Raw genomic sequence first — 25,893 nt, forward strand, 5'->3', positions numbered from 1 at the left:
TGGCTTAGATGATAAATGGTTTTGGTTTTCATGCAACTATCCCGTATTCGAAACCAAGACGAGGATGTGGGAAAGAATTTTCTCGTTAATACACCCTGAATGTTGCTTCTTAAGATCCGATCATGAGGTTCTAGCTTCAACGGGACAAAATTTGGCCCGATGATTTAGTGACTTACAAAATGTTTTCTTCAATAGCTCTTCTCCGTCCTCAGTAGTCTTTCTACGTCAACTGCTGTCAGGAGTCGGTTTGCGTAATAAGAGGCAGCTTCTTGCACATGTGAGGGCATTCGATCTACTCTACGACATGGTTTTGGAGAATGTTAGGGAGATGTGGACTGTGGAACGGAAAACTGGTAAAGGCAAGGAGAGCTCGAGCACTTAACAGAGAGACGTTCATCGGCAAGATGTTCCTCCTGGGGATTCTGTTATTTTCATCCTTCAATCCCGAGACTCTCGTGATATTTTTACGCATGGGATTTCTCTACATAAAGAAAATAAGGCTGATTGGGAAAAGGGGGAAAGAGGCAAAGAAAGCAAGAAGGAATAAATAGCCATAGCTTAGTTACATTGGCAAATACAAGAGAATAAATGCTACAACAGACAACAAGGCATGTTAAGATGGAACTATCTAGTTGCTTCTGTAGGAGCTCTCTGATAAATAATTGACTCATCTGAACCTGGTTTGGCATGATACTGCCCGTAGAATGCATATATTCCAACCATGATAATGCTCAGGACAACAAATCTCACCCAGGCTTCATGGTGCAACTGCATAAAGGAAAGTTGGCCATCATTAACTAGCTTTTCTATGAGAATAGATTAATTTCAGAGGTTGGCAATTTGTAAGGAGACATTGCTTGTAAAAATGATTCTCTAAAAGTGCACCTGAGCAAACAGGAACATGTTGAAGAAGACGCAAACAGCTGGCACAATGGGAACCCCAGGACACGAAAACCCTGGAGGGTTGGTGTAAGTCTGTGAGAAAAATGAACGGAAGGCATTACAGGCCATTCAAAAATTCACAGGACTGGTGAAAATCATGAAGAAGATGGAAGCCAGCCTCATAAAACTGGTAAATACATAGCCTCCATTAGGCAGGAGAGGCCTTGCTGGCCCTTTAAATAAAAAGTCGAGCAAACACCATTATATAACTCAACAGTTAGCCCTTTAAATAGATTAAAATCCCAACAAAAGAAAACTCAACAGGAAAATCAAAAGAGGAATATTTGTTTGATGAGATGCAACTAGTGCTCCAGGAATATTATCAGGCATCAAGAAATTCTACTTCAAAAATGTCCTTGTGCACAGTCTAGGTTACAGAAGGGCGTAATGAATCAACAAAAAAGATGCCCCGATTCCAAAGCCAGCAGAGTTCTCAAGTATTCTTTGATTCGTTTCGCCAATTACCTCTACAACTAAGAATCAGTGTTCCGTGTGTGAAAAGAAAACAAATAAAGTTCTCGTAAAAAAAAACCCCACAATTTAAAGACCACCCCCAAAGACACCAGAACTCACCACCATCTAAATCATAGTATGTCCGTTGATAACAACATTTCATCAATGTAGAACAGAAGAAACACAAATTTAATCTCCACCATTAGGACAATATTATCAGATTTTTACCCTCATTATAACCACTTTATCATTATCATAAACTGTGGAACTAGTAAGAAGAAACATTCCACAAAAGGCACAATATAATACTCACCTGACGGCAACAAAGAGCAGCAGTAGCAAGTATAGCTATAACAACTGCCACGACCAGAAAAATAAATGAAGCACTAAAACGGTAGAAGAGTCCAGCAGCAAAACCACAGCAGGCAACTGTGACAATGCAAAGAACCCCTTCCCTCCATGCTGAAGTCCATCTTGAAGAAAATTGACTCGCTGTCTTATCCTTCCAGCGAAGGGCTAGGACGCATGCTGAAACAACAGAATAACCTGTCTGCAACCAGTCTAATACAATGTCAGGTGCGTATAACCCACTAATAAAAATCAAAGCACTCAAGCACTACTGTTGACAAGAAGCGTGAAGCCTTGAAAATCAAAATGCTGAAGCACTACTAATGACAATGAGCATGGAATTTTAAGAATTCATTTCCTGCCTAAACACAAACACATCACAGCATGCCATGTCATTTGTGATTCGATTCAATATTGCAGGAACTGGCAGGCACACTGCAATGTGATTGGTAAGTGCAGGTGGCAGTTTTAGAAAATAGATAGCAACTGCATCTTAAACAGGCTGCAGGATTTTATTCACACCTGAATTCTAATAAAGAAGAAGATCAGAACAACATACCAATGCACCAACTGACAGAATGTGTGAGAGCACGTGCACATTAAACAACCCTCCCAGAGTGCCAGCAACAATACCAACCCAGACTTGAGAATGAATAGGAGTATGACGTGTTGGGTGCACTTTAGAAAATAAAGAAGGCAGTAAACCATCCCTTCCAAGACCCAGATATAATCGAGACTGTTTATGAGAAACAAGCTGTCACTCACAATTGCACAGCTATGAAAGCATGTAATTATATGCAAGGTCGATGTGTGTCACCTGAACGTAAAGACCAACTAAAAGGGTCGTTGTAAGTCCAGCAACAGCACCTATGCTGATTAAAATAGAAACATATTTCAAGCCCTTAGAGGTGAAAGCCTCAGCCAATGGAGCATCTTCCCCAAGGAGATAGTAAGGCACCATCCCAGTGAGCACCAAACAGACTCCAATATAAAGTGCAATACATATGACAAGACTTCCAATGATGCCTAGCGGCAGGTCCCGCTGAAAACCAAACAAATCAGGAAACAAAATTTACACAATCAGATTACATACACGATTCTTAAAATCATTATTGATTTTTTTTTCATAATCTAATATATTTAGCACCAAATCAACAGAACATGCCTGTGGTCTCCTAGATTCTTCAGCTGAATTTGCAACTGCATCAAACCCAACGTATGCAAAGAACACTACAGTGGCTCCGGTTAATATTTCCTTAACACCATGTGGAGCAAAAGGTGACCAGTTCGAAACATCAACCTCAAAAGCACCCACAAAGATTACAATGATAACAATGATAACCTGTACCAAAGCCAAACCAAACTAAGTCATTACATCTATTCTAATCTCACATCCTTCATCAACATTTGCACACAATATTCAACAATAACTCGGTGTGCAAGTATACATACCTTTAATACAGTCATGAAAGAGTTCACAATCGAAGATTCTCCAACACCCAAGCACAAAATTACAGTCAAAAGAGCAAGTAAAAATGGCGCTAACAAATTTATGGAAAGAGTTCCTCCGAAGAACTCTTCACCACCATGTCCAATCCAACTCGGAATATTATCTTTAAAAATAGGGAACATCTCTAAAATCGTAACAACATAACTTGCTAAGCTTCTTGCTATACTAGCTGCCCCAATGTGATAATCAATCATCAACTGCCCAAAAACAAGAAAAGCAGTAAGCTCATTGAAAGCTGAGTATGCGTACAGGTATGCTCCTCCAACAACAGCAGGTAAACGTGAAGCCAACTCTGCGTAACACAGTGCATTCAACACACACGATAACCCAGCTAGTATAAAACTGAATGTTACCCCTGCATTGCAACATACCAAGAACACAATTAATAAGAACAGTTCAACAGAAGCATAAATCAAGCAATTCATATTGTTTATATCGATCAAGACAATCAATATGGATAGCATTTAGTAAATCAAATTGGACAGGACAACTCCACTTGTACTAATATTTGATGTGCATATGGGACATAATAAAAAAGAAAAATCTTTTTCACCTCCCAGTACACAGATTTCTGTCCTCCCCACCCCCCCGGCACATCCTTGTCATCTCCATCAGCTAAGTGCGTTTCGTGAAACGACGAACGAAATTAGAGTAGACATGACAAGATGGGACAGGACCTTATCAGAGAACAACGTATAAAATCTGGCACGGGGCCAAACACAAGTACAACTGTAATCGGCCTGCACAATCCTTTCCAATTTCACATACCAATGCTACCCATGTACTCAATCCATTGTAAGAGCATAAACTTTTAAATTTATCGGCTCAGCTTGTGAGTCAATTCAGAATTAACTCCTCCCCCGGTCAAACTTAAGGTCTATCTATCTAAACACCAAACTAACTCAAGTTCTTCATCGATCAGACCTGAAGAAAATTATATATATGTATTATATACACTAGAAAACTCATACTCGCTACTGTCTAGCATTACTTATTTTGTATCGAATAAAAATCATGTGATACACGTGCTTAAAAGTATGATGTTAGATTGAAGTGGAGAATACAGACCAGGCCCAGCGTCGCGAGCGACGGTCCCGGTGACAACAAAGATGCCGGCGCCGATGGAGGCACCAACGCCAAGGAGGATGAGATCGAGGAGGCCGAGGCGACGGACGAGGGCATCAGTGGAATTACGAGAGACGAGGATGGTGTCAAGTGGAGAATTTATAGGTTTGGTCCTGAGAGCTGAGGAGCAGAAGTGAGAAAACCAGGAGGAGGAGGAGGAGGAGGAGGAGGAGGAGGGGGAAGGAGTTTTCTGGCCCCCCATTGATCACAGGAATTTTTTTATTTCTTTTTCCTCGATCAGGATCTCATAAATTATAGCGACTATCCGTTGATACGGTGCTGCGGATTGGATGTATGTTTGGTTTGATTAATGATATTTTTTTGTGCTCTGCGTCATGGATGATGGTTTTTTTTTTTCATCTCTCTTTTCCATTTCAATTCATATTGCCAAATTTCTTTTCTTTACTGCTCTCCTTTTTTTTTTCCTTTATCTGAAAAAACTTCAGTCTTATTTTTTTTCAGGCGGTGAGTTGATCTCTTTGCAACGTTGTTTTATTTCATGTTGGTGTAAAACTGCCTTCTGAATATATTTTAGTGTAAAAGTTTGGATGGTTTTTTTTAAGAAAAAAAAGAAAAGAAGGGATAGAGAGCATAAGTTAACTTGAGGATGCCACCGCGGATTCTGTTTGTTTTTGTATTTTAAAAATATTTTTAAATAATTTAAATGTTTTAATTTTAAATTAATATCTTTTTAGTATTTTTTATATATTAATGTTAAAAATAATTTTAAAAAATATTATTTTATTATTTTTTGAGTGAAAAATAATTTAAAAAACAGTTGTTACCACACTTTCAAACACCCTATTAGATTCATGAGAAAACCCTATTGTCACGTCAGTGTTTTCATGACGTTGTTTCTAAAATATTTGTTATTTATAAATATATTAAAAAAATTATTTTTTATATTAATATATCAAAATAATTTAAAATGATAAAAAAATTAATTTAAAACTAAAAAAATTAAAAATACTTTTTGAACCAGAAAAATAAACGCAATTATAGACATTTATACCGACCATCACATTTGAAAAAAAAAACAAAAAAGAAACTCATCACGTTGAACTCTTTCCTCGTTGAATAAAAAAATAAAGAAAATGAACGGATACGCAAAATCCAAACATCAAAACATTTTTAAGAATTTACAGTGTTGTCTAACTTGTTCCCACCATGTAGTGCTGGATTCATAAAAGCTAATGTGAATTGAAAAATATTGTACATCTACATTTATCTTTATTTATTTCATTAAAAAATTTAAAACTATTATTGGAGGTATTAAAATATTTTTACATGATATATTAATTATTATCAAATTAACCATGAACAAGTATGGGTTTTTTTTACATTTTAATAGGACGTTGAAAAAAATCAAATACCTTTAAAAATAAAATTTTCAATATTGGTATCGAGGTGATTTGACATTTTCAAAATAATTGTTTTGTTATTATCATGTAAAATGAGAAATAATTTTATATTTTATAACATATTAAAAATACAAAAAAAATCAAAATCACAATTTTAAGATATTCTTGTCTTTTCATAATAAAATGACTTAACCATGCTTAAAAGTAATAAAAAAAAAACTTGTGTGGGGTTTTTTTGTCTTTTCAATTTCTTAACATAATAAAATGGCTTTGATATCCTTAAAACAAAAAAAAAAGTTATTAAACTTACTTTTTTTTATTATAATAAAATTGGCTTAGAGCAATTTGGTATTTTAATAACTATAAAATATTATATAAAAAAATACAGTTAGCATGTGGAGCATCTTCACACTCTTCGGACGATGTGTGAGGTGTCGTCCATCATCTTAATGTTGGCTTCCGCGATGCCGTTGGAAGTGCCACGACACCTCCTTCCATATAGGGTGGTGTGTGTGACAGTTTAGGTGATGATTTGTTGCCAACAACCTCTTCTTTCTTCTTTTTATTCTTCCTTTTTGTTTCTCATTCCCTTAAAATTCACGTTGGTCATTTAAACTTTCAAAGATATCCTCATGTTTACTGATATTTTTGGTTTTTAATTTTTTTTATTTCTAATTTTTGTTCTTATCCTCTTGTCAAGTTTCAATTTGTTTTCAATTTCATCATTGAATCTATAATTACAATTTGTTATTTTTTTTGAATTTGATTCTCGTTCTTTTGATTTTGGTTTTTTGTGTTTTAATTATTTTGTGAATTTGAATTTTCTTTTCAATTCCCCTTTTAAATTCAAAATTTTAATGTGTCCTTTCATTTACCTTTTATTTTAAATTAGGTTCTCATTCTCTTAATTGGTATTTTTTGTTTTTAATCCTTTTATATAATTGAATTTTTCTTTTTAATTTTATTCTTTTTTAAAAAAACATATGCAACCAGCTGCCAAATAAATTAAAAACTCACATAAATTAATTATTGAAAATCAAAATAATAATTAAAAATTGACATTAAATTATTATTTCCACTTTTTTCTTAGTAAATTTGCCTTAAAATACGCTGTCCCTGTTGTTATGACTAGTTTTGATCGGTGGGTAATCAGTTTTTTTGTTTCTTTTTATCTTTTTTTGTGGTTTCATTTTTTCTGAGTTTTTTTGCTTATAGGCTTTCTTTTTGCATAGTTGTTAGTTTTTTGTATATTTGAAGGGAGGTTCATATGGAAAAATTCAATAAAATAAACAGAAAATATTGTATTTTAAACAGGTTCATCAAATCCTGAATCATATATTGTGATGTTGCATACTTGCTTTGAGGTATGAAGAAAAGTGATTTTGTATACTCTTTTTTATTTTTCCTTTCCAATAACTTTAGGATACCTGTTAAAGTGACATGTTCACTTTTTTACTATTTCTCTCTCCTAATTTATATCTACATGAGCTTATTAAAGCGTTACATAAAGAAGTAGCAAATTTTGAATTTCAGGTGTAATTCTATGTTTATATAAGTGTGGATAGAGCTCCTGCAATTCATTTGTTAAAGACAAGATATTTTTAAAAAATAACCAATTTCTTTGAAATAAACATAATAAAAAAAATATCAAGTTCAATTATAAACACCTAAAACAAACTACAACTCTCAGTATATTTTTCTCAAGTTCTGTTATTATCTACTCAGTTTACAAGAAATAACTTTGTTAGCATTCAAAATTGCCTTCACACATGAGTTGTGTCTTTGAGAGTGTGGTTGTGGTTGTTTTTTAAAGTGTTTTTCACTCAGAAATGTATTAAAATAATATATTTTTAAAAATTTTAAAAATTATTTTTTATATCAACACATCAAAACGATCCAAACACACTAAAAAATTAATTTAAAATTTTTAAAAACACGAATTGGACCACATTGTCAAACAATCCATTAATGCAAAACAGCAACTAAATTTAGATATTAAACCTAATAAAAAATGTAAAGCCATTTTACAAGAAACAGGACCGAGCAACATAAACTAGTCAAACAAACAAAACTCCATAACACACGAGTTAATACAAGAGAGATCAAAATTTCATAAGAAAAAAAGTAATTACCTTCGAGAACAGGTTTCAATCGAAAAAAAAATCTTTTAAAAAACAGAGTTTAAAATCTTTAGTCAATAACTCTAGAAGGCCATGGTTGTTTCAAGTCCCGTAAAAAAATCGTCGCATCCTGTCATCTATCCCATAAATTCAAGCCATCAATGAATATGCACAAATTTTTGAAAGCAACTTGTGAAAACGTTTTTAATAAAATGGAAATCTCCCCATCTACCCACCAGTAAAATATCTCCTCTCTGAAGTCTGAATCCTGTCATCTCTCTCTCTCTCCCCCTCTCCCTCTCAAAATATCTCTCTCTGAAGTCTGAATCCTGTCATCTCTCTCTCTCTCTCTCTCTCTGTGGCACTATGCGCACCCTTACCAATTATAAGTATTCCAATCTTGGATGTTAACTGATCCAGGTATAGATTAATAGCTTTTAAAATCCCATATTTTTGCGTGCCCTTTGTTCTTTGCGGATCGAGTTTCCCCTCCCAACCCGTCAATTCTATACTAATAAATTAAATATGCAATTTCCTTTCTCCATTGAACTAGTTTTATGCGATATCAAGTGATCAAATAAATGATGGTGTCACTAGCATCCCAGTTCAGCCATTAATTTAAATTTAATTAAAAAAAATTCTATATCACACGCACTTTCTCCATTCATATCAAGTAATTTTTTCTTGCTAATTTTCATGTATCAAGTCTAAATCACTTTTGTTAATTTTATTCTATGATTTGAGATACGCAGCCTGCTATTGATACAATTGAAATGTTTACTATCCATGTCATAATGAATAAATAACACATCCCTAACAAAAAAAAATAAAAAAAAAATACCCAAGAGCGCACATCCTATTAGTTAATAATGAATAGATATGTGGGTCTGCAACATGCTGGAATTTTATTTTTTTTGTTAAAAAAAATATTCGAGCAACACAAGCATATTTTAAAAACAGTAAAAAAAATACGATGAAACTAGGACTCTTGTCAATCAAATGAAAATAAAGAAAAAAAAACCAAACATGAGCTAACCTAACAAAGCATGCCAATTATATAAGTCAAATCATGAGATTATGATAAGTTAACAGAAGCAGATAAAAAACAATTGAAGTTTAATTCTAAACAAATCAAATATAGATAGATGAAATTAAAAAAGAAAAGAAAAAACATCCAGCAAACCAGACAAGCCAACCAAACTTTCTAACATGAAATATGTGAATGCGATAACTTAATAGAAAACAAACTATAAAGGATTACGGAGCTCAATTAAAAAAACAATCAATGCCTAAGGACCGAACCTAACAAATATTAAATGATACTAAAAAAAAAACCAATTCAAATTAGGCTAATTTACCAAATATGTAGTCTAAATGATGGGGCTAAGATAAACAAATAAAAAGAAAACTAAATAAAATCATGAAACCTAATATCAAAAAACTCCAATCTTGAAAGATAGAACTAAAAATAAAATTAATTCTCAATAAATCTAACGTTGAAAGATAAAATAAAAAAAATCAATTTAAAGAATTTGCCAAAGTAAATTCAACAAAAAACAAAAAGAGTTGAGATAACCCAGGTCATTTTAAAATTAATAAAAAAAATATAGAAAGCAAATAAATAAAAATAACGGAGTCCAATATCCAGCCAAGTAAATGTTGAATTTTGAAATTGAAAAAAAAAAATTTTTTAAAAAAAGAAAACAAGCAAATCTGAACGAATCTTCTAAATTTGAGTTAATAAAATTTACAACTTGTGAAATCCTAGATTCAAGTTCAATTAAGAAACCCAATCCCCAACCAATTTGATATTGAATTATGAAATTAAGAAAAAAAATCAATTTTAAAAAACTATCAAAGTGAGAAAAATAGAAATTCAAAGAATGAAAATCAAATTTGATTGGAAAAAAACTCAAGAAGAATGAAATTGGAAAAAAACACAATTTAAAAAATTATCTCAAATAAAACAAATAACAATAAAAAGAATGAGGACCAAACTTGCAAGATGAGAAAATTAAAGAGGGATGAAATTAAAAAATAATTTAAAATAAAAATAAAAAAATAGAAACCAAAGTTAAATGAATAAAAAATTGAAGGGTTGTTTCGAAATTTTGAAGGGACAACGTGAAAATCAAGAGTAGAGAAAAAAAAGAAGTCATTGGTGCCAAATCGGATAAGAGTTAACCGCATGCGTCGTCTCATCACAGAAGAGATATTAAGATGATTCAAACGCTTTCGTGGAAGGCGGTATTTGGTTATCAAACGACCTTGCACGCATCAATACAATTTTTTTAATAATATTTGTATTTAACCATGTGAAAATACAAAAATATCCTTAACGTGAGCAAAACAAAATTAATCTTTTAAAAAAATTTAAGTAATTTAACTGTTTTTTTAAAAATTTGAAGTGCAAAAAGCCCAAACCTAAGATCAATATTTTTTTTAAGAATAACTCAGTAATTACATGATAAAAAAATTAAAAAAAAAACCCAATCAAATCTAAAATGAACATTAGACCATTTTAAAAAAGTACAACTATCTCTAATAAACAACTTAGTTTTTTTAGAAGGAAAAAATAATAATTTTACTATTTCATTTCATAATAAATCAAAACATTTCTTTTTCCCATATATTTTAGATTTTCTCTTAAAATTTACATCCATCGGATTCAATTCTGATAATTTTACCAAAAAAAGCTTAAAAAAACCCCATATAATAGAATGAATTCTGATAAACAGCCATTTAGAGAGAAAAAAATAAAATAAGATGCAATGGCGGTGAATGAAGTCCAGGATGAGCACAGTAGGTTAACACCAATACCATCCTCCCTGTCTTGACCTATCTCACCCTCATTACTGTGAAGTAATTCAATCCCAATCCCATTTTTGTTTATTTTTATCCCTCCACAAACCACAAAAATAAACTCTCTCTCTCTCTCTCTCTCACTGCTTCCCCACAAAGTTAACAAAACAAGAAAAAGAAAAAAGAAAACAATAGAAGGGTAGAGACTCACATGCCTTCTTCAGGGTTTCCTCCCTCTTCTCTCATATTTGCCCACCCGAATTCTCTGCTTCTTTCCCTCAATTTTGTGTATCTTCTATAACATGTTGAAGCTTCATTGACCCTTTATTGAATGCAGTTACCTTATGAAAAGCTAACTGATTTAATCTACCAAAAAGCTTCAATCTTTCAGGGTTTACTCTTAAAAACTCAAATAAGTCCCAGCAACCCAGGTTTGATTAGCCATTGATTTTATTGCCTATAGTGCATTCATGACCTTAATGATTATTGGGTTCTCGGTTTTGCTGGTGTTGGGATATTGTAGACTACAAAATTTCTATCTTTTCTGATTTGTATAAGCAATTCAGCATTATGCATTTACTTGTTTGTGGACTAAATTTCCGAAGTGAGAAATTGGTGCTTTTGTGCTTTGAATATCAAGTTTAAAGGATTTATATCAATGGGTTCTCGCCTGTTTCTTCAATACTTATAGGGTTGAGGTGTGTGACTTGATCGAGATATGAATCGTAGGGTGCGGCAGAAAGTGGCGAAGAAGAGTAAGGAAAAGGTGGAATTACCTAGTAACCCTGAAATTGGAGATGCGGGTTTGTGTCCTGATAGTAACGAGGATGTTGATTGGACTAGCTTGCCAGATGATACTGTGATTCAGTTATTTTCCTGTTTGAATTATCGTGACCGCGCAAGCTTGTCATCGACGTGCAAGACATGGAGGGTTTTAGGTCTTTCTTCGTGCTTGTGGATTTCATTGGATCTTCGCGCCCACAAATGCGATCCTGGAATGGCGGTTTCACTTGCTTCTAGGTGTGTGAATCTTCAGAAGATTCGGTTTCGTGGAGCAGAGTCTGCTGATGCAATAATACATCTTCAAGCAAGGAATTTACGTGAAATAAGTGGTGATTACTGTAGGAAAATAACAGATGCAACTCTTTCTATGATTGTTGCTCGGCATGAGGCCCTTGAAACCCTCCAACTTGGACCAGACTTCTGTGAGAAGGTAAGTAGTGATGCTATTAAAGCAATAGCCTTTTGCTGTCCCAAACTAAAGAAACTTCGGCTCTCTGGATTAAGGGATGTCTCTGCTGATGTCATCAATGCATTAGCTAAGCATTGTCCAAATCTGATTGATATTGGGTTCTTGGACTGTCTAAAGGTTGATGAGGCAGCATTGGGGAATGTAGTATCTGTTCATTTCCTCTCAGTTGCTGGGACATCAAATATGAAGTGGGGCGTGGTCTCACATCTTTGGCATAAGCTGCCTAAATTGATCGGGTTGGATGTTTCAAGAACTGATATTGATCCAAGTGCAGTTTCTAGACTATTATCATTATCACCTAGCTTGAAGGTTTTGTGTGCAATGAATTGCCCAGTTCTTGAAGAAGACAGTACCTTTAGTGTGAATAAATACAAAGGAAAATTGTTACTTGCCCTTTTCAATGACATTTTTAAAGGACTAGCTTCTTTATTTGCCGATACTACAAAGATGGGGAAAAATGTTCTTTTGGAGTGGAGGAATTTAAAGACCAAGGACAAGAACGTCAATGAAATCATGAATTGGCTTGAATGGATTCTATCCCATACCCTTTTGCGTACTGCTGAGAGCAATCCACAAGGTTTGGATGTTTTCTGGCTCAAGCTAGGCGCACCAATATTACTCAGTTTAATGCAGAGCTCACAGGAAGAAGTTCAAGAAAGGGCGGCCACAGGACTTGCAACGTTTGTGGTCATTGATGATGAAAATGCTAGCATTGATTGTGGAAGGGCCGAGGCAGTTATGCGAGATGGTGGCATACGTCTTCTTCTAAACCTTGCAAAATCTTGGAGGGAAGGTCTTCAGTCAGAGGCTGCTAAGGTGAATTTATTTCATGGATGTGCAAGCAGCACTGATTATAGCCAAATTATTGCACAGTCTAAACATTTTAAAAATGTTTTCCCATAATCTAGTCTCCTAAATGGTCTAATTTTATCTATTAATGTCTGGTTTCTTATTCTACTTATATTTACTCTCTGCTGTGAAATTATTGATTTGATGTCTCAGTTTGCTCTTGATTTTGACATGAAAATATGGACTGGGGTAAATATTCTAAATTGTTAATGATATAGGCAATAGCAAACTTGTCCGTGAATGCAAATGTAGCAAAAGCTGTTGCAGAAGAAGGAGGAATTGAAATCCTTGCCGGGCTGGCAAGGTCCATGAACAGGCTGGTTGCTGAAGAGGCTGCTGGAGGGCTTTGGAATCTTTCAGTCGGAGAAGAGCACAAGGTTTAATATTTTGTTTTTCTTTATTTTAATATCACAAGATACATGTCCTAAACTTCTAATTTTGGTGATTTCAAAATTATTGATAGGGTGCCATTGCTGAGGCTGGTGGTGTCAAAGCTCTGGTTGACCTTATATTCAAATGGTCCTCTGGTAGTGATGGAGTTCTGGTGAAGTCTTTAAAATCCTGCTCTATGTTGTAATCATATAAAACGTTCTCTTAATTGTGCATTGCTTTTCTTGTGTTTGACTCAAGTAAATGTAGTATAAATTTTTGAGTTTGTTTCCAATCAGGAACGTGCAGCCGGTGCTTTGGCAAATTTGGCAGCTGATGACAAGTGTAGCATGGAGGTTGCACTGGCAGGTGGTGTGCATGCTTTGGTGATGCTTGCTCGAAATTGCAAGTTTGAGGGAGTACAAGAGCAGGTGTGCTATTTTCTATTATTAGGAGATATATTATGTGAAAAGGTGCATACTAAGATCTCTACAAGAGACATTGATCAATTTACTGTTGTTTGCAGGCTAAATGCTAGAATCAGAATTTGTTTGCTCTTAATATATTCCTTTTCATTTTCTCCTTTCTTGTTCTGTTGTATTAAATGTGACAACTCAACAGAGTTATAATCTCAGCTACATATAATTTTAAATATTGTTGAACTTTTCAGAAAGAATGTGGCAAAGAGCCATCAATAGACCATGACGATGATGGTTTTGGGCTTTGAAAATAACCTCATCAAGGTTCTGTGGTGACTGGTGTATCCCCCATTTCTAAGCAATGCCCACCATTAATCATGGTGCTTGAAATCCTACTACTTGAAACTAAGGCTCACATGAACTCCATATCAAAATGCCTTCGCTATTCCTTAACACTCTGCAGTGCTATGACTGTAATGACTTAAATAAGGAGGTTCCTGATTTGAAATTTGTAATTTCAAGGGTCATATTTATTTCTACCAATTATTTCTTTGAAAGATTTTTTCTGTGTGAAATTGATTTGTTGTAAATTATTAATGTATCTTCATAATGTTAGGCTGCTCGTGCGTTAGCTAACTTGGCTGCTCATGGAGATAGCAATTCTAACAATGCTGCTGTTGGACAAGAAGCAGGCGCTCTTGAAGCCCTTGTTCAACTCACACGTTCGCTCCATGAAGGTGTCAGGTAATTCCTTTGCAAATATGTATATGCATCCCTTATCTAAGCTTTTGTTTTCCCCTTGTGTTTCATATTTGTCCAATATTTTTGATTATCTAATCAATCTTAGCTTCTTTCTTCCTGCTATTGAATTCTTTTATCTGCATTCAGTCTATGATATTAGTCTTGTCCATTCAAATCGCAATTTCTTACGTACCAGAGGGTGCAATTTCCCTTTATCTGTATCTATCCTTCTGACAAGAAAAAAGATTATAATGGTCCAGAGATGAGTTTAGTTTCTTCATTTCCCTTTATTGCGTGGTCTTAATTATCCTTTTCTTCACTGAGATTTTGTCTTAGACTTCAATTCCCACTATCATCCAAGGACCAAGGAGTCAATGAAAATCCATCTTGAAGGCAACTTAAAATTCTTTGATGCTGTTCTTACCTATTTTATCCAATTGCTTGCTAACTTAACCTTGATGGTCCTCCCTTTCTTTTCATTTGATGTTGCTTACCTTTTTGTCCATTTTCCTTATTTGGAAAGAAAGGAAAAAGAAGTACCTGGACTGCAATTGTTTCCATCCTTTTATAAACCAGTATAGAATCTCATGTATTATGTTTTTTTGATCTTTGGGTGTATTTTGGTGTTTGAAACTATGGTTGTTGGGTTATGTTTTAGTAAAAAGTTTGTGTTTGCTCAACTTATTTGAAAATTATAGTTAGTTCAACTCTGTAGCATCCTGTTCTTGCAGCCTAATCACCTTAAATTTACTGGGCTTTAGTATTTGGAATCATTGTTTCTAATGTTTCTCCTAGTGGCTGTGGTAAAAAGCTGTATTCTCTGGCCAATTGTAGTTTAGAAATCTACAAACCAAGACTCTTTATATGCACATGTATATTACATAATTATCTTCAATATGTTATCTGATATGTAGTACTTTGATTGCTTGTTAAACAGGCAGGAAGCTGCTGGTGCATTATGGAACTTGTCATTCGATGACAGAAACCGAGAAGCAATTGCAGCAGCTGGTGGTGTTGAGGCCTTGGTAATATATTTACTTGCTACCTCCACGTGTAGTTTGTTTGTGAGATCCATTGTAGCATTGACACACAATAGGAAGTGCTGCAATGAAAGTACTTCATATAATGTGCGTGTTTGAGAGAACAAGGTGCCTCCTTGTTAGCATTTTAAAGACTAGCTAGATGATGGATTCTTCATCAATAGAAATATCAATTTAAAGATACAAAATTAATGGCTGGTGCATTATTTATTTCTTTTTCTTTGTTGAAGTAAATGCATTATAAATATGGAAGTGACAGAAAGTGAAGCAAGACTTGCAGGGTTAATATTTGACCATTCAAAGCTTTAGTTGGGTTTTTAGTAATTACTTAATATAGCTAGTACTTAAGTAGCTTTTATTAATGAGCTGATTCTATTTCCTGTTTAGTTCACTCTCCTGTGCTTCACTATCCTAATTATTCGGTTCAAGTTTCATATGGGACTAATAGCTCTAGTGCTTGTATAAAGCAACCTACATTAACATTGAAGACAGATTATTATTGTTGGTTCATCATATAAACTGATCTTGAGATCGATTCTTTATTTTGCTTTTCTTCATCCTTTGGTTTTACATCAAGTGACGTCATAGAGGGTTTCAAGATTACTGATTGGTTTCCTCGAATTTGTCCCTGTTTACATTTGTGATTTTGTCATGGATCTCTTTCTTTTTAGTAACTTTCCAATTGTTGGTCAAGATCATTTGGTTGTTTATTGCTTGTGTTGTAAAAAAAGCCAAAATAAGTCATAGAAAAGTTTTTGGCCTCGCTGTGGGGTTAAAGTTTATATCATGTCATTTAGAAAACTCAAGATACGATCTCACAAGATATTGCCGGTGCATATCTCGACTCCAATAAGTATTATCATGGGAGATTACTGCTACATGTTGCAATTACTAGGTTGCCATGAACTAGCGATAAATTGCTGGATTCACTAAACAAATCAGATCTCAATGCCTACAGATGGTAACAGAAGGAACGTCACCAGGAGATCCCTGCATTTGGAACCTGCTTCTGCAACTAGCCAAAGAGCATATTTGGACGGCACTGTGTTCCATAACTGGTGTTCTTGGTGCCACTGTTGGCATCTTGTCCGAGTTTTTGCTGCTTCAAAACTCGAGATTTTTTTTTCCAACTAGGGGAGAATGATGGAAAATGAAGCAAGATTTCTAGGATTAATATTTTATAATTTAAGTTTTTATTATTTAGGAATTCTACTGTGTCCTTTTTAGCAGATGGTGATTTTTATTGGGACTTTAGTCTATTTGGTATTTATTAGGGTTTTCCTGGTTTTGTTTCTTCTGTCCATGTTGGATTTAGTTTCGTATTTGGATTAAGAGTTTATTCGATTTCATATTCATTAAGCTTTTCTGTGATTTTGTTTTTTCTGTTCATATTAGGATTAAGTTTTCTCATTTGGAATATCTTTGCTGCCTATATAAAGCATCCTAGCTAGTTGATCGATTTAATAAATAAAGATTGCCTCTCTTTATTTTGTTTTTTAAATCACTTGCCTGTACATTAATTGAATACTCATCAACAGAAGGCTTGCTTTTGTGAGGCAATATGTTTTCCTCATTTTGAGGTGAAGTGTTTGGAAACTGAAAGCTACAATTATATAGAAAACATATTCACCTTCAGTGAGAGTAAAAAACACTCCTGAAAGGGAAGACTGTCTTTTTGAAGTCAAGGTGACGTTACAAACATAAGCATAGTAAACTTGCTTGCTGCTTAAAAATGGTAATTTAACATCTGGTGGTTCCTCTTTCAACAGTTTCAAAAAATCAAGCCAGATGTGTTTTATGTTTTTGATGCCTCTCATCTGCATTTAATATGTGTTAACTTTAATACAGGGGCATCCTTTGTATTGACTCATGCTTAGTTCAAGTTTTAAGAGAAACATTTATTCACTGTTCAAGATTTTGCTTTCAGCGGTGGAAATTCCTCCAATTATCTAAGTTCTTGTTTGCTCTGTGTGCTAATGGCCAATGATTTAAGCAGCAGCAATTTTACTTTTGTTTCTTAGTTTTATGAATTTTTCCTGATTTCGTTTGATGACAAATCATGTATTCTACCTGTTAGGGAATTTCACCATGTATATTCTTAAGGTTTCATCTTATGTGGTGTATTCAGGTCGCCCTTGCACAATCTTGTGCAAATGCCTCTCCAGGTCTTCAAGAGAGGGCTGCTGGAGCTCTCTGGGGATTGTCAGTGTCAGAAGCCAACAGGTAAATGTGTTGGTTCAAGTTTTGGATCTCATTTTATTTTGTGTATTATGGATTGATAGATATTACCTCATGTACCAAGGAAATATGCATATGTTTTTGTCTGCATGCTCCTCAACTGAAGCCTATCCGTATGGAAGTTTCCTTGCACTTGTTGTATGGGGAATTCCTCAAACCAGATAATTCTCTCTTTTTTGAGCCGTGAAAGGTAGAGGGATATCAGCTGCATCCAGCTGGTGGTGCACTGCACATTGTTTGAGAAAATGCATTTGTGATTAGCCTCATGATGTGTGATGATTATTTCGAGGATAGTAGGTTTTGCACTAGTAACTAAGTAATAATGTTGAAAAGTATTGCTCCACACTAACACTAATTAGTCATTATAAAGATAGATATGCATGGCATCTCTGTATCAGCAAAATGATGCACATGTAGTTGTTTAGCTTCAATCAGACTATTTTTGTATTTTATGCAGTTTGACTGTACAAAGTGTGTTTATCTTAATTTCTATGTTGCAATTTTATGTTGTCCTTTTGTTTTGAATTCGTACTTCTGTAGACTAATAAACCTATATATTCTCAAATAAATGAAGGTTTTTTATTCTTAATTTTAGCCTTTATATTAATGCTAAATATATATTTGTTGGTTTATATTAGCATTGCTATTGGACAAGAAGGAGGTGTGGCGCCTCTGATTGCTCTGGCACGCTCTGAGGCTGAGGTCAGTTTTTCAATCTCTTAATAGCCAATTTTTGAAATTTCTTATCATTATCAAGCATTTCTCGGACTCTTTTGAAAATTGTTATCAATGTTTATGCAACTTTAACATTGTTGGCATGTATAATCAAGTTCTCTACAATCTGCAACTGCCTCAAACTTGCAAATTTCCTTTTGTTAATAAAACCCGACAAAACTTTAATGCATGTTTTCTCTTCCAGGATGTTCATGAAACTGCTGCAGGAGCTCTCTGGAATCTTGCTTTTAATCCAGGTAATGCTCTTCGTATAGTGGAAGAAGGGGGGGTTCCTGCGCTTGTTGATCTATGTTCTTCATCAGTATCAAAAATGGCTCGCTTCATGGCTGCATTAGCATTGGCCTATATGTTTGATGGGAGGTACTTACACAATTTCCATTTTGGGTGCATGAACAACATATAATCATGCTCACTAAATATTCCTGCCTTTCAGTTAAAATTTTATTTTGATGTTTTTTCTTTTCTTTTCTTATGCAGAATGGATGAATTTGCATTAATAGGAACTTCAACAGAAAGCATTTCAAAGAGCGTGAATTTAGATGGAGCTAGAAGGATGGCTTTGAAGCACATTGAGGCCTTTGTCCTTACATTTACTGACCAGCAAGCATTTGCCACTGCTGCTGCATCATCAGCTCCAGCAGCATTAGCACAAGTAACGGAGAGAGCTCGTATTCAAGAAGCAGGACATCTGCGATGCAGGTGCCTCTCTGTCTCATGCACTAACATGTGCGGCTTACACACTCCTAGTTATTACTGTTCCAAAAAAAATCATCTGCCCTAATTTGCATCCTATTGTTGCATGAAGTAAGAACTATATAGGCTGATATTTCAATTTGCAGTTAGCCGCTTTATGATTAAACTTGCTTGTTAATGTAATTCAATTATGATTGCTATTGAATGAATGTAGATAATGCTGATTTTGTTTGACATGTAAAATTCTATTCTTGAACTTGCATCCAATTTCATGGAGGTCTTCTCTCTTCAGCACCACTTGCATCCAATTTCCTGTAGGTCTTGTTTCTTCAGCACTAAGGCCATATCTTGGGCCCACACTTTATGACCCTTCTCTTTTCTTAACGGGCTGGGCTGCTCAGATAGTGTCAATTGACCAGGCTACCCATCTCGTGTTACCCATAATTGTTCACCAGTGTCATGAATGATTTCAATTTTATAGTGCTGTCTGGTTCTTTAGTTTACCATAATACTCATGAATGTGGTTTCGCACCATTTTGTACAATAAACCTGATCAAACTTTTTTCTTCTCCCCTTCTTTTTGTGGCCTCAGTGGAGCTGAAATTGGAAGATTTGTTGCCATGCTACGGAATCCTTCTTCTATACTAAAGGCGTGTGCTGCATTCGCTCTTCTCCAGGTAATCTTTCTCGCTGAGACTCTTAAAAATGCCAGTTCCAAGTTGTTTGAGTTCATTATCATTTATATCTTTCTACTGAATATTTGTATGGTTGAGTTCTTGTTTTCATGAATTTAATCCATCAATTACAGTTTACCATTCCTGGTGGACGCCATGCTTTGCACCATGCGAGTCTCATGCAGAGTGCTGGAGCTGCACGGGTCCTGCGAGCTGCAGCTGCTGCAGCAACTGCACCACTTGAAGCCAAAATCTTTGCAAGAATTGTGCTGCGCAATCTTGAGTTCCACCATATAGAATCTTCAATATGAAGGCAGTCTTAGTTTAGCTGATGGAAGCTAACAGACATTGAGTTCCAAGCTTCCTTTCTTACCCATGGAATAGAATGCAGTCTGCTTAGTATAATTCTCTTTCTTTCCCTGCATTTTTTTTTAGGTATTTAGAGGTGGTTTAGTTGAGTTTCAGTGATTTTTGTCCCCCTATGCAACAATTCCTTGTAGTTATATTGTAAGCACTTTTGGCTGGGGTTTGATCTACAAACAAGTACATAAACATTTTTTTCTCCAATAGTATTCATAGCGACATATTTTCCATACATCGATATTTGAACAGTTTGAGACTTGACGAGGCTTTGGTCAATTCCCTTTCTTCTTGGGGTCGTGGAAAATAACTGAGGAAAGTGCTATAATTGGATTTTGGTTTTCATGAACTTTTAAGAAAACTTATGCAAACAAGAATATCATTAAAATTAAATTAAAAGAAAACTAATTTGCGTGACGAAATTCACTGCAGCGAGTGCTATGGGTTTCGATAAGGCTCTTTTTGGGTCATGAGATTTTTTCTTCTTCTGATTTTTCCTTTTATATGCTGTTTAATTTTATTTTTGTTATTTATTCTAATTGCTTTCTAGCTCAAAAAATTATATTTTTTTGTTACAAAAATATATTAATAACAAAAACAAGAATTATACTAGAAAATTATTTTGTTTCAATGTTATTTAAATTATTTATAATTTTACTGTTGAGTGTGCGAGATCATATATCTTTTGGTGTGAGATTAGATATCTAAATTTTTTCTTCGGTTTCTTGACTTTTTAATGAGTCTTTAATTAATATCAATAATTTTTTTAGCCCACGTGATTCTTTATTTATTCTCTACTTATTTTATTAAACATAAATATTAACTTTTTAATTCATCATGAAAAAGTTTTTATAATATTAGAAAATATGATAACAACATCTATATTTATTTTTTACATTTAAAAAGAAGAAGCTCTTGATCTAGTATGAAAGTTTTCTTTTGACTATAATTACTATAATTAAAAGAGTTATTTGAATGATAATTGTTAGTATAAAATTTTCTTTCTATTTGTATTATGAACTCATATTAGACAAAAGAAACATATTTAATTACTTCTACTCGGAAGAAATAATATATATATATACTTGATAGAAATAAGAGCTATTTAAGATAAAATGTTCTATCACGTCAATCAATCTCAGGTAAAATATCCATCCATCCAAACATGGACAAAAGCAATCCAACTTGGTGATTGCAGTACTTAAACTATCCGCGTGCGCGTACTTAGACGAATTCGAATTATGCAAATAATAACGTGGAAACCAAGGAAGAGTTCAATAGAATGATATGCAAGAGAGTTTCAGGAACGGAAAAATGACCATAAATGGACAGATATTGCGCGAAGAATGAATTTATAGTTCTAGTGTATATTTTCCTTCTTCCTTTTGGCTTGTTATCGTGGCAAGAAGAGTTCTGAATCTACTGCCGAATATCAAGTAAATGTTGATCCTCAGTGCGTCCAACCAGCTCCATGAAGTTGTTCTTGATTGTTGAAAACCATCTATCAGATGAAGATCCTTTTACAATCTGCAGACCCGGGGATGGTGCTTGTTCCTCCAAGTAAGGCAATACGTGTTTCTTCATGTCAGTTTGCGAGATATCAAGATGCCCCCCAGACACGTTAATGAATTTAACTTTTCCAGCTTCATCCAAAGTTTTCAAACCGATCCAGTCTTCAGTGTAGAGCAGAGTCTGCAAGGCGTAGACCAAGTTAAGAAATTTAAAAGCTAAAAATGACCATAATTGAATGACATGAAAGCTTGACCTCAGATTATCGCAGCAAAATCCAGATAATTGAAGATGCCTAACATGAATTAGAGTATGCTTGTAAATCATTACCTCTTGTGCAGGCAAAACAGTATCAAAGGACCCATCTGGATAATATCCAAACCAGGAGGTTTCCTTCGGTACCAAAACTGTATCTTGCTCAAACTGATAATGATCACCAAGTTACAACGATTAGATTAAATCGAAAGACGTTACAGAAGCATAACAGAGGTCAACTCACCATGATAAGAACCAAGTTCTCTAAGCTAGCGAACCGTTCCTTGTATGTTGAATTTCTGGTATTCTTGATCTCATTGTTAAGTTCGGGGAGGAATCTACATCCTTTTATATAGGCCGGAATGTCCTGTAAGAAACAGATTTATCTCGCTATGACATTTCATTTAAGGCAAATAAGAAGAATGAATGACTTGCATGGAAAATTGTATCTTGGCCTAGAAAAAACTTGATCATGTGACAATAGCACAAAACAAATTATTTGCAATTAGCTACTTCTTAATCCAATATAACTTTTCTTTTCTTTTCATACTGCTTCATATTTCTCTTAAATTTATTCACTAATTTATATCTTGCACCCCCACGAGGAGGAGCTGAGAACCTGTGTATATCACCATAGCTGAAGAACTAGACTCACTGTTGGGATTTTGATATAACCGCTGGGAGCCAAGTGTTCCTGCAATTTCATCAGAGATAAGTCAACATGCACTGAATGCCAAAAGATAGAATATATGAACGGGGGGCAATGAAATTATCTATCCTTCACAGGAATTGTCAGCTCCTAGGAAGTGATTTTGCCAAGAAACTGTTCGCTTAGTATAAATTGCTTGTTTTGTCCCATTGAACATGACTTTAAATTACAATCTCAAAATATGACACTCAAACCTGAACATAACTGCTGTAGATCTCTGACTTGATCAAATCATCCAAAAGAACGCATATAATGGTGCTCTGCAAAAGTCAGAGGCTCAGAGAATATCAAACTGAAGGAAACAGTAGCCCGTGATAATAAAAATCCACAACAATATCTCTAAGCACTACTACGGGTTTCAATTTCAGCACAATACACCGTCTTTAAAACCAGCAGGAATTGAAGCAATGAATTGAGTACGCTTAGGCAACAGCACTTACTCCACAGAAAGGAATTGAAGCGATACCAGCATGGATACCTGCCAGCGTAATCAAATTCTTCACCTGTCCCCCACATGGGCAAGGGATATTAAGCCAAGGCAACACAATAATAAGGGAATAAAAGGACATTGCGGTATAAGAAGGATATAGCAATCTTTTCAGTTTCTTACAGGAGGCCCCCCCTCACAAAATTCGATAACCCCTCGAGCAATCAAGCTACCCTGTGAAATAAAGGATTGCACAAAACATTAGTGTGTTTAGTATTGTGGTTAAAGTGTTTTTTAAAAGTGTTTTTCTTTTAAAAATGTATTAAAATAAATTTTTTTCAGTTTTTTTTTTAATTTTTTTGATATTAATACATCAAAATCATTGAAAAACACAAAAATACCATTAATTTGATACTTTTCCATGCCAAATACACTTTTGAAACGCACCCAAACACAATTTCAAACACAAAAACAAAAAAACAAACATAACCAAATCCATCTATGCAAATCAAAGAATAGAACAAGGAAGCTAGATGACAATCGAGATAGCCATCAAAGGCAAGGCTGACACATCAGAAAAGAAAAAACTCCAAAAATTTAACAGATGCAGATCTCCAAAACTCCATCACTCAACAAGTCAATCCTATATTGAATATAACTCCTGGGGAACTGAGAACATTTTAAAAAAGGTATCTGTGAGGGATAAAGCAACTCATAAGAAGGCAAAACTGTACAAAAACGAGATCAACTTATAAAATAGTGAAGACCTGTTACCAGTGCAATAACTTGATCAGTTCAAGCCTTCATTGAAACAAACACAAACAAATAGAAAAACTAGGATCATTCTCCATGTATGCTCTTAATGGACAAAAGAATAACTTAAAAAAAATGTTATAATTCTAAAATTGCTAACAGATAACAACTTATTCTTCAAAATTTTAATTACCTGAGAAAGTCCAATTAAGTTGTAACCATCGCTCAGTTCACTCATACTCTTCACCTGCAAATTTCGTTGACAATCTAAATTTGAACAACTGAACTTGTAAGTGAAAAACCAATGACAAAAAGCACGTAGCTTTAGCACCTTCTCACAAGCAATTTCCGTCTGCAACAAAAGTGTGAATAAATTTAGTTTTGGGATATGACACTGTCAACAGTAAATACTCCTCAAGCCATCAGTTCAGCCGTCACCTGATCTTGAAGGGGCATAGTCCAAGAATCCCATGCTCCATCTCCAATTTCTCTGAAGAGAAGAAGGGGAATCAAATGATTACATACAGGCTGTTGATCAGACATAAAATGATTTTGAGTGGAAGTAGATCACCAAATAGAGAAATGACCATTGCTGTTATGACTAGCAAAACAATCCACAAATTAAATCATACATGCAATGTCCTTGAATGCCTGACCACTTGCTTAAATGCTCAGTGAACTGTTTGACTCCCTTATTACTGCATTTGTCACTAATACCTAACACAAAACATATACAAAAAATATCATCATTTTACTATAAGTCTGATGCACATGGCAACAACTATGATAGAGAGTAAAATAAAAATATTTGAATAAAAATAATTATTTAACATGTTATTAAAATTTTAATGATGAAATAATTATGAGTTTATATTTTACCACCTCTTTTAACTAATAAAGTTAAAATATAAAATAATAATGCGTCTATACAAATTTCAAGCTTAAAAACCTTCGCTCAACTAAATGTGTTTAAAAAAAAAACCGCTATTTGTGTAGAGAAGTCGATTTGATTAGAAATTCGGAAAAGTGGAGCTGGATATACTGAAAGAGAGCAATATTTTACAGGTCTAACAGTTAAACCAAATGAAAGTTTTGTCTGAACTATGAAGGCACGTAGTCAACAAAGTTTAGCTCTCAAAGACTACATTATTAAATCATGTCATGTTTAACTTAATGAAAACCAATAAAACCCCAAGTTTTCTCTCACTTGCAAAGAATTACTGAACGAATGCAATAAATTTATGAGCCTTTCTGTCCTTCAGTCTACTAATACACAAACACAAAGAAGCCAATATAACAACAAACAATCAAAAAACCAAACATGCAGTAAATACTCAATTGAGTAAAGATTTTCCAGTTTCCTAAATCCCAAGAAAATGAAAATGAAAATCCAAGAATAACTAAAATGATAAGCATGGCCTTTATCAGTTGTTAGCCATAAGAAAATAAAAATGAATAACTGACTTTCATCAACAGAAACAAGAAAAACTACAGCTTCCAAAGAAAATGACCACCAGCCAAAAAAAAAGAAAAACTTACCATGAAAAACTACGAAGGGAACAGAGTGTGTAAAAGGGACAGAAGTAAACATCAATGTAATGATCATAAAGGTTGTTGCCTTAACGAATAGGGAAAAACCCATGATTGTTGTTTTCTTTTCCTAAGAGAAGAAAATAGAGGTGGCAAGAGAGGAGAGGTTTTGGGAGATAAAGTAAAGACGCAACGCTCAACTACTTACAAATAATATACAGCACGCTTGAAAGAAAGGGAGACTGCTAGATATGGCTTCGGTTAGCTTGGCAGAAGGGAGACAAAGCGCCAACTACCATTCTTATCTTAAGAGTTTGTTTCAATGGTGCTGTTTTGAGTTTTAATTGCTTGCTCCGCTGCCCTTTGACCATTAGCTAGAGACGACAAGGACTTTATTACTCTTTGTTAGATACGATCGCAGTTTCTAGTCAGTCTCAGAGATAGCTTTTGTGTAAGAAATAATAATAAAAAAAAAACCGAGTCGGGTTTCAGAGTCGATAATTTGATTTTTTAATAAAAATATTTCAAAAAACCGAAAAAACAGAGAGAGAGAGATGAAAAGACTAAATTGAGTATTGAAAATCTAAGGATATTATCTAAAACCACGACAGCTAATTAATTAGTTTCGTCAAACTATGAGATGTTAACTGTGTGTCGTTATGTCTGGTGATGCATAGAT

The 25,893-nt window shown here is 34.3% G+C and overlaps 3 protein-coding genes across 9 annotated transcripts; 1 reads left to right on the forward strand and 2 right to left on the reverse strand.

The window, feature by feature from the left end:
• Positions 1-67: 67 nt before the first annotated feature.
• Positions 68-4,821, reverse strand: LOC133692697 (cationic amino acid transporter 9, chloroplastic). 3 transcript variants are annotated; one of them, XR_009841983.1, is made up of 10 exons: positions 4,322-4,821; positions 3,196-3,608; positions 2,909-3,085; positions 2,561-2,785; positions 2,303-2,479; positions 1,709-1,945; positions 886-975; positions 678-768; positions 384-481; positions 68-292 (listed from the first exon to the last, which is right to left on the reverse strand). XR_009841983.1 is itself a non-coding variant. In XM_062113808.1 (9 exons), the coding sequence occupies exons 1-9, from the start codon at positions 4,578-4,580 to the stop codon at positions 465-467; spliced, it is 1,686 nt and encodes a 561-aa protein (XP_061969792.1). In that variant the 5' UTR covers positions 4,581-4,821; the 3' UTR covers positions 68-464. The 3 variants fall into 3 exon arrangements, 2 of the variants coding, with proteins under 2 accessions (XP_061969792.1, XP_061969791.1); XM_062113808.1 differs by having other exon boundaries at positions 68-481; XM_062113807.1 differs by lacking the exons at positions 68-292; positions 384-481 and having other exon boundaries at positions 524-768; positions 4,322-4,819.
• Positions 4,822-10,631: 5,810 nt separating this feature from the next.
• LOC133691148 (protein ARABIDILLO 1) lies at positions 10,632-20,266 on the forward strand. 2 transcript variants are annotated; one of them, XM_062111510.1, is made up of 12 exons: positions 10,632-12,729; positions 12,981-13,139; positions 13,226-13,306; positions 13,431-13,562; positions 14,167-14,294; positions 15,229-15,316; positions 17,460-17,554; positions 18,208-18,271; positions 18,489-18,664; positions 18,782-19,030; positions 19,590-19,674; positions 19,806-20,266. In XM_062111510.1, exons 1-12 carry the CDS (start codon positions 11,380-11,382, stop codon positions 19,980-19,982), a joined length of 2,784 nt encoding a protein of 927 aa, XP_061967494.1. In that variant the 5' UTR covers positions 10,632-11,379; the 3' UTR covers positions 19,983-20,266. The 2 variants fall into 2 exon arrangements, with proteins under 2 accessions (XP_061967494.1, XP_061967495.1); XM_062111511.1 differs by having other exon boundaries at positions 10,634-12,729; positions 18,782-19,003.
• A 1,016-nt stretch (positions 20,267-21,282) lies between these two features.
• LOC133691150 (uncharacterized) lies at positions 21,283-25,461 on the reverse strand. Of its 4 annotated transcripts, XM_062111512.1 has the most exons (12): positions 25,224-25,461; positions 24,317-24,401; positions 24,123-24,174; positions 24,016-24,036; positions 23,878-23,931; positions 23,115-23,165; positions 22,945-23,007; positions 22,699-22,764; positions 22,451-22,489; positions 22,040-22,162; positions 21,871-21,963; positions 21,283-21,723 (listed from the first exon to the last, which is right to left on the reverse strand). In XM_062111512.1, exons 1-12 carry the CDS (start codon positions 25,324-25,326, stop codon positions 21,451-21,453), a joined length of 1,023 nt encoding a protein of 340 aa, XP_061967496.1. In that variant the 5' UTR covers positions 25,327-25,461; the 3' UTR covers positions 21,283-21,450. The 4 variants fall into 4 exon arrangements, with proteins under 4 accessions (XP_061967496.1, XP_061967497.1, XP_061967498.1 ...); XM_062111513.1 differs by lacking the exon at positions 24,317-24,401 and having other exon boundaries at positions 24,123-24,212; positions 25,224-25,453; XM_062111514.1 differs by lacking the exon at positions 24,317-24,401 and having other exon boundaries at positions 25,224-25,448.
• Between the last annotated feature and the right edge of the window lie 432 nt (positions 25,462-25,893).

Source organism: Populus nigra, chromosome 4, assembly GCF_951802175.1.
Source record: "Populus nigra chromosome 4, ddPopNigr1.1, whole genome shotgun sequence".
Taxonomy (NCBI): Eukaryota; Viridiplantae; Streptophyta; class Magnoliopsida; order Malpighiales; family Salicaceae; genus Populus; species Populus nigra.

Bases quoted from the DNA above. Each gene is read 5' to 3' on its own strand.
- LOC133692697 (XM_062113807.1), bottom strand. From the start codon at position 4,580: ATGGGGGGCCAGAAAACTCCTTCCCCCTCCTCCTCCTCCTCCTCCTCC. The intron at 2,480-2,560 runs GTGACACACATC...TCTCATAAACAG, and splicing joins TAGTTGGTCTTTACGTTCAG to TCTCGATTATATCTGGGTCT. The intron at 976-1,708 runs GTGAGTATTATA...TTTTTCTCACAG, and splicing joins CTGCTCTTTGTTGCCGTCAG to ACTTACACCAACCCTCCAGG.
- LOC133691148 (XM_062111510.1), top strand. From the start codon at position 11,380: ATGAATCGTAGGGTGCGGCAGAAAGTGGCGAAGAAGAGTAAGGAAAAG. The intron at 17,555-18,207 runs GTAAATGTGTTG...GGTTTATATTAG, and splicing joins TCAGTGTCAGAAGCCAACAG to CATTGCTATTGGACAAGAAG. The intron at 19,675-19,805 runs GTAATCTTTCTC...CATCAATTACAG, and splicing joins CTGCATTCGCTCTTCTCCAG to TTTACCATTCCTGGTGGACG.
- LOC133691150 (XM_062111512.1), bottom strand. From the start codon at position 25,326: ATGGGTTTTTCCCTATTCGTTAAGGCAACAACCTTTATGATCATTACA. The intron at 24,037-24,122 runs GTGACGGCTGAA...CTTTTGTTGCAG, and splicing joins CTATGCCCCTTCAAGATCAG to ACGGAAATTGCTTGTGAGAA. The intron at 23,166-23,877 runs GTAATTAAAATT...TTTATTTCACAG, and splicing joins ACTTAATTGGACTTTCTCAG to GGTAGCTTGATTGCTCGAGG.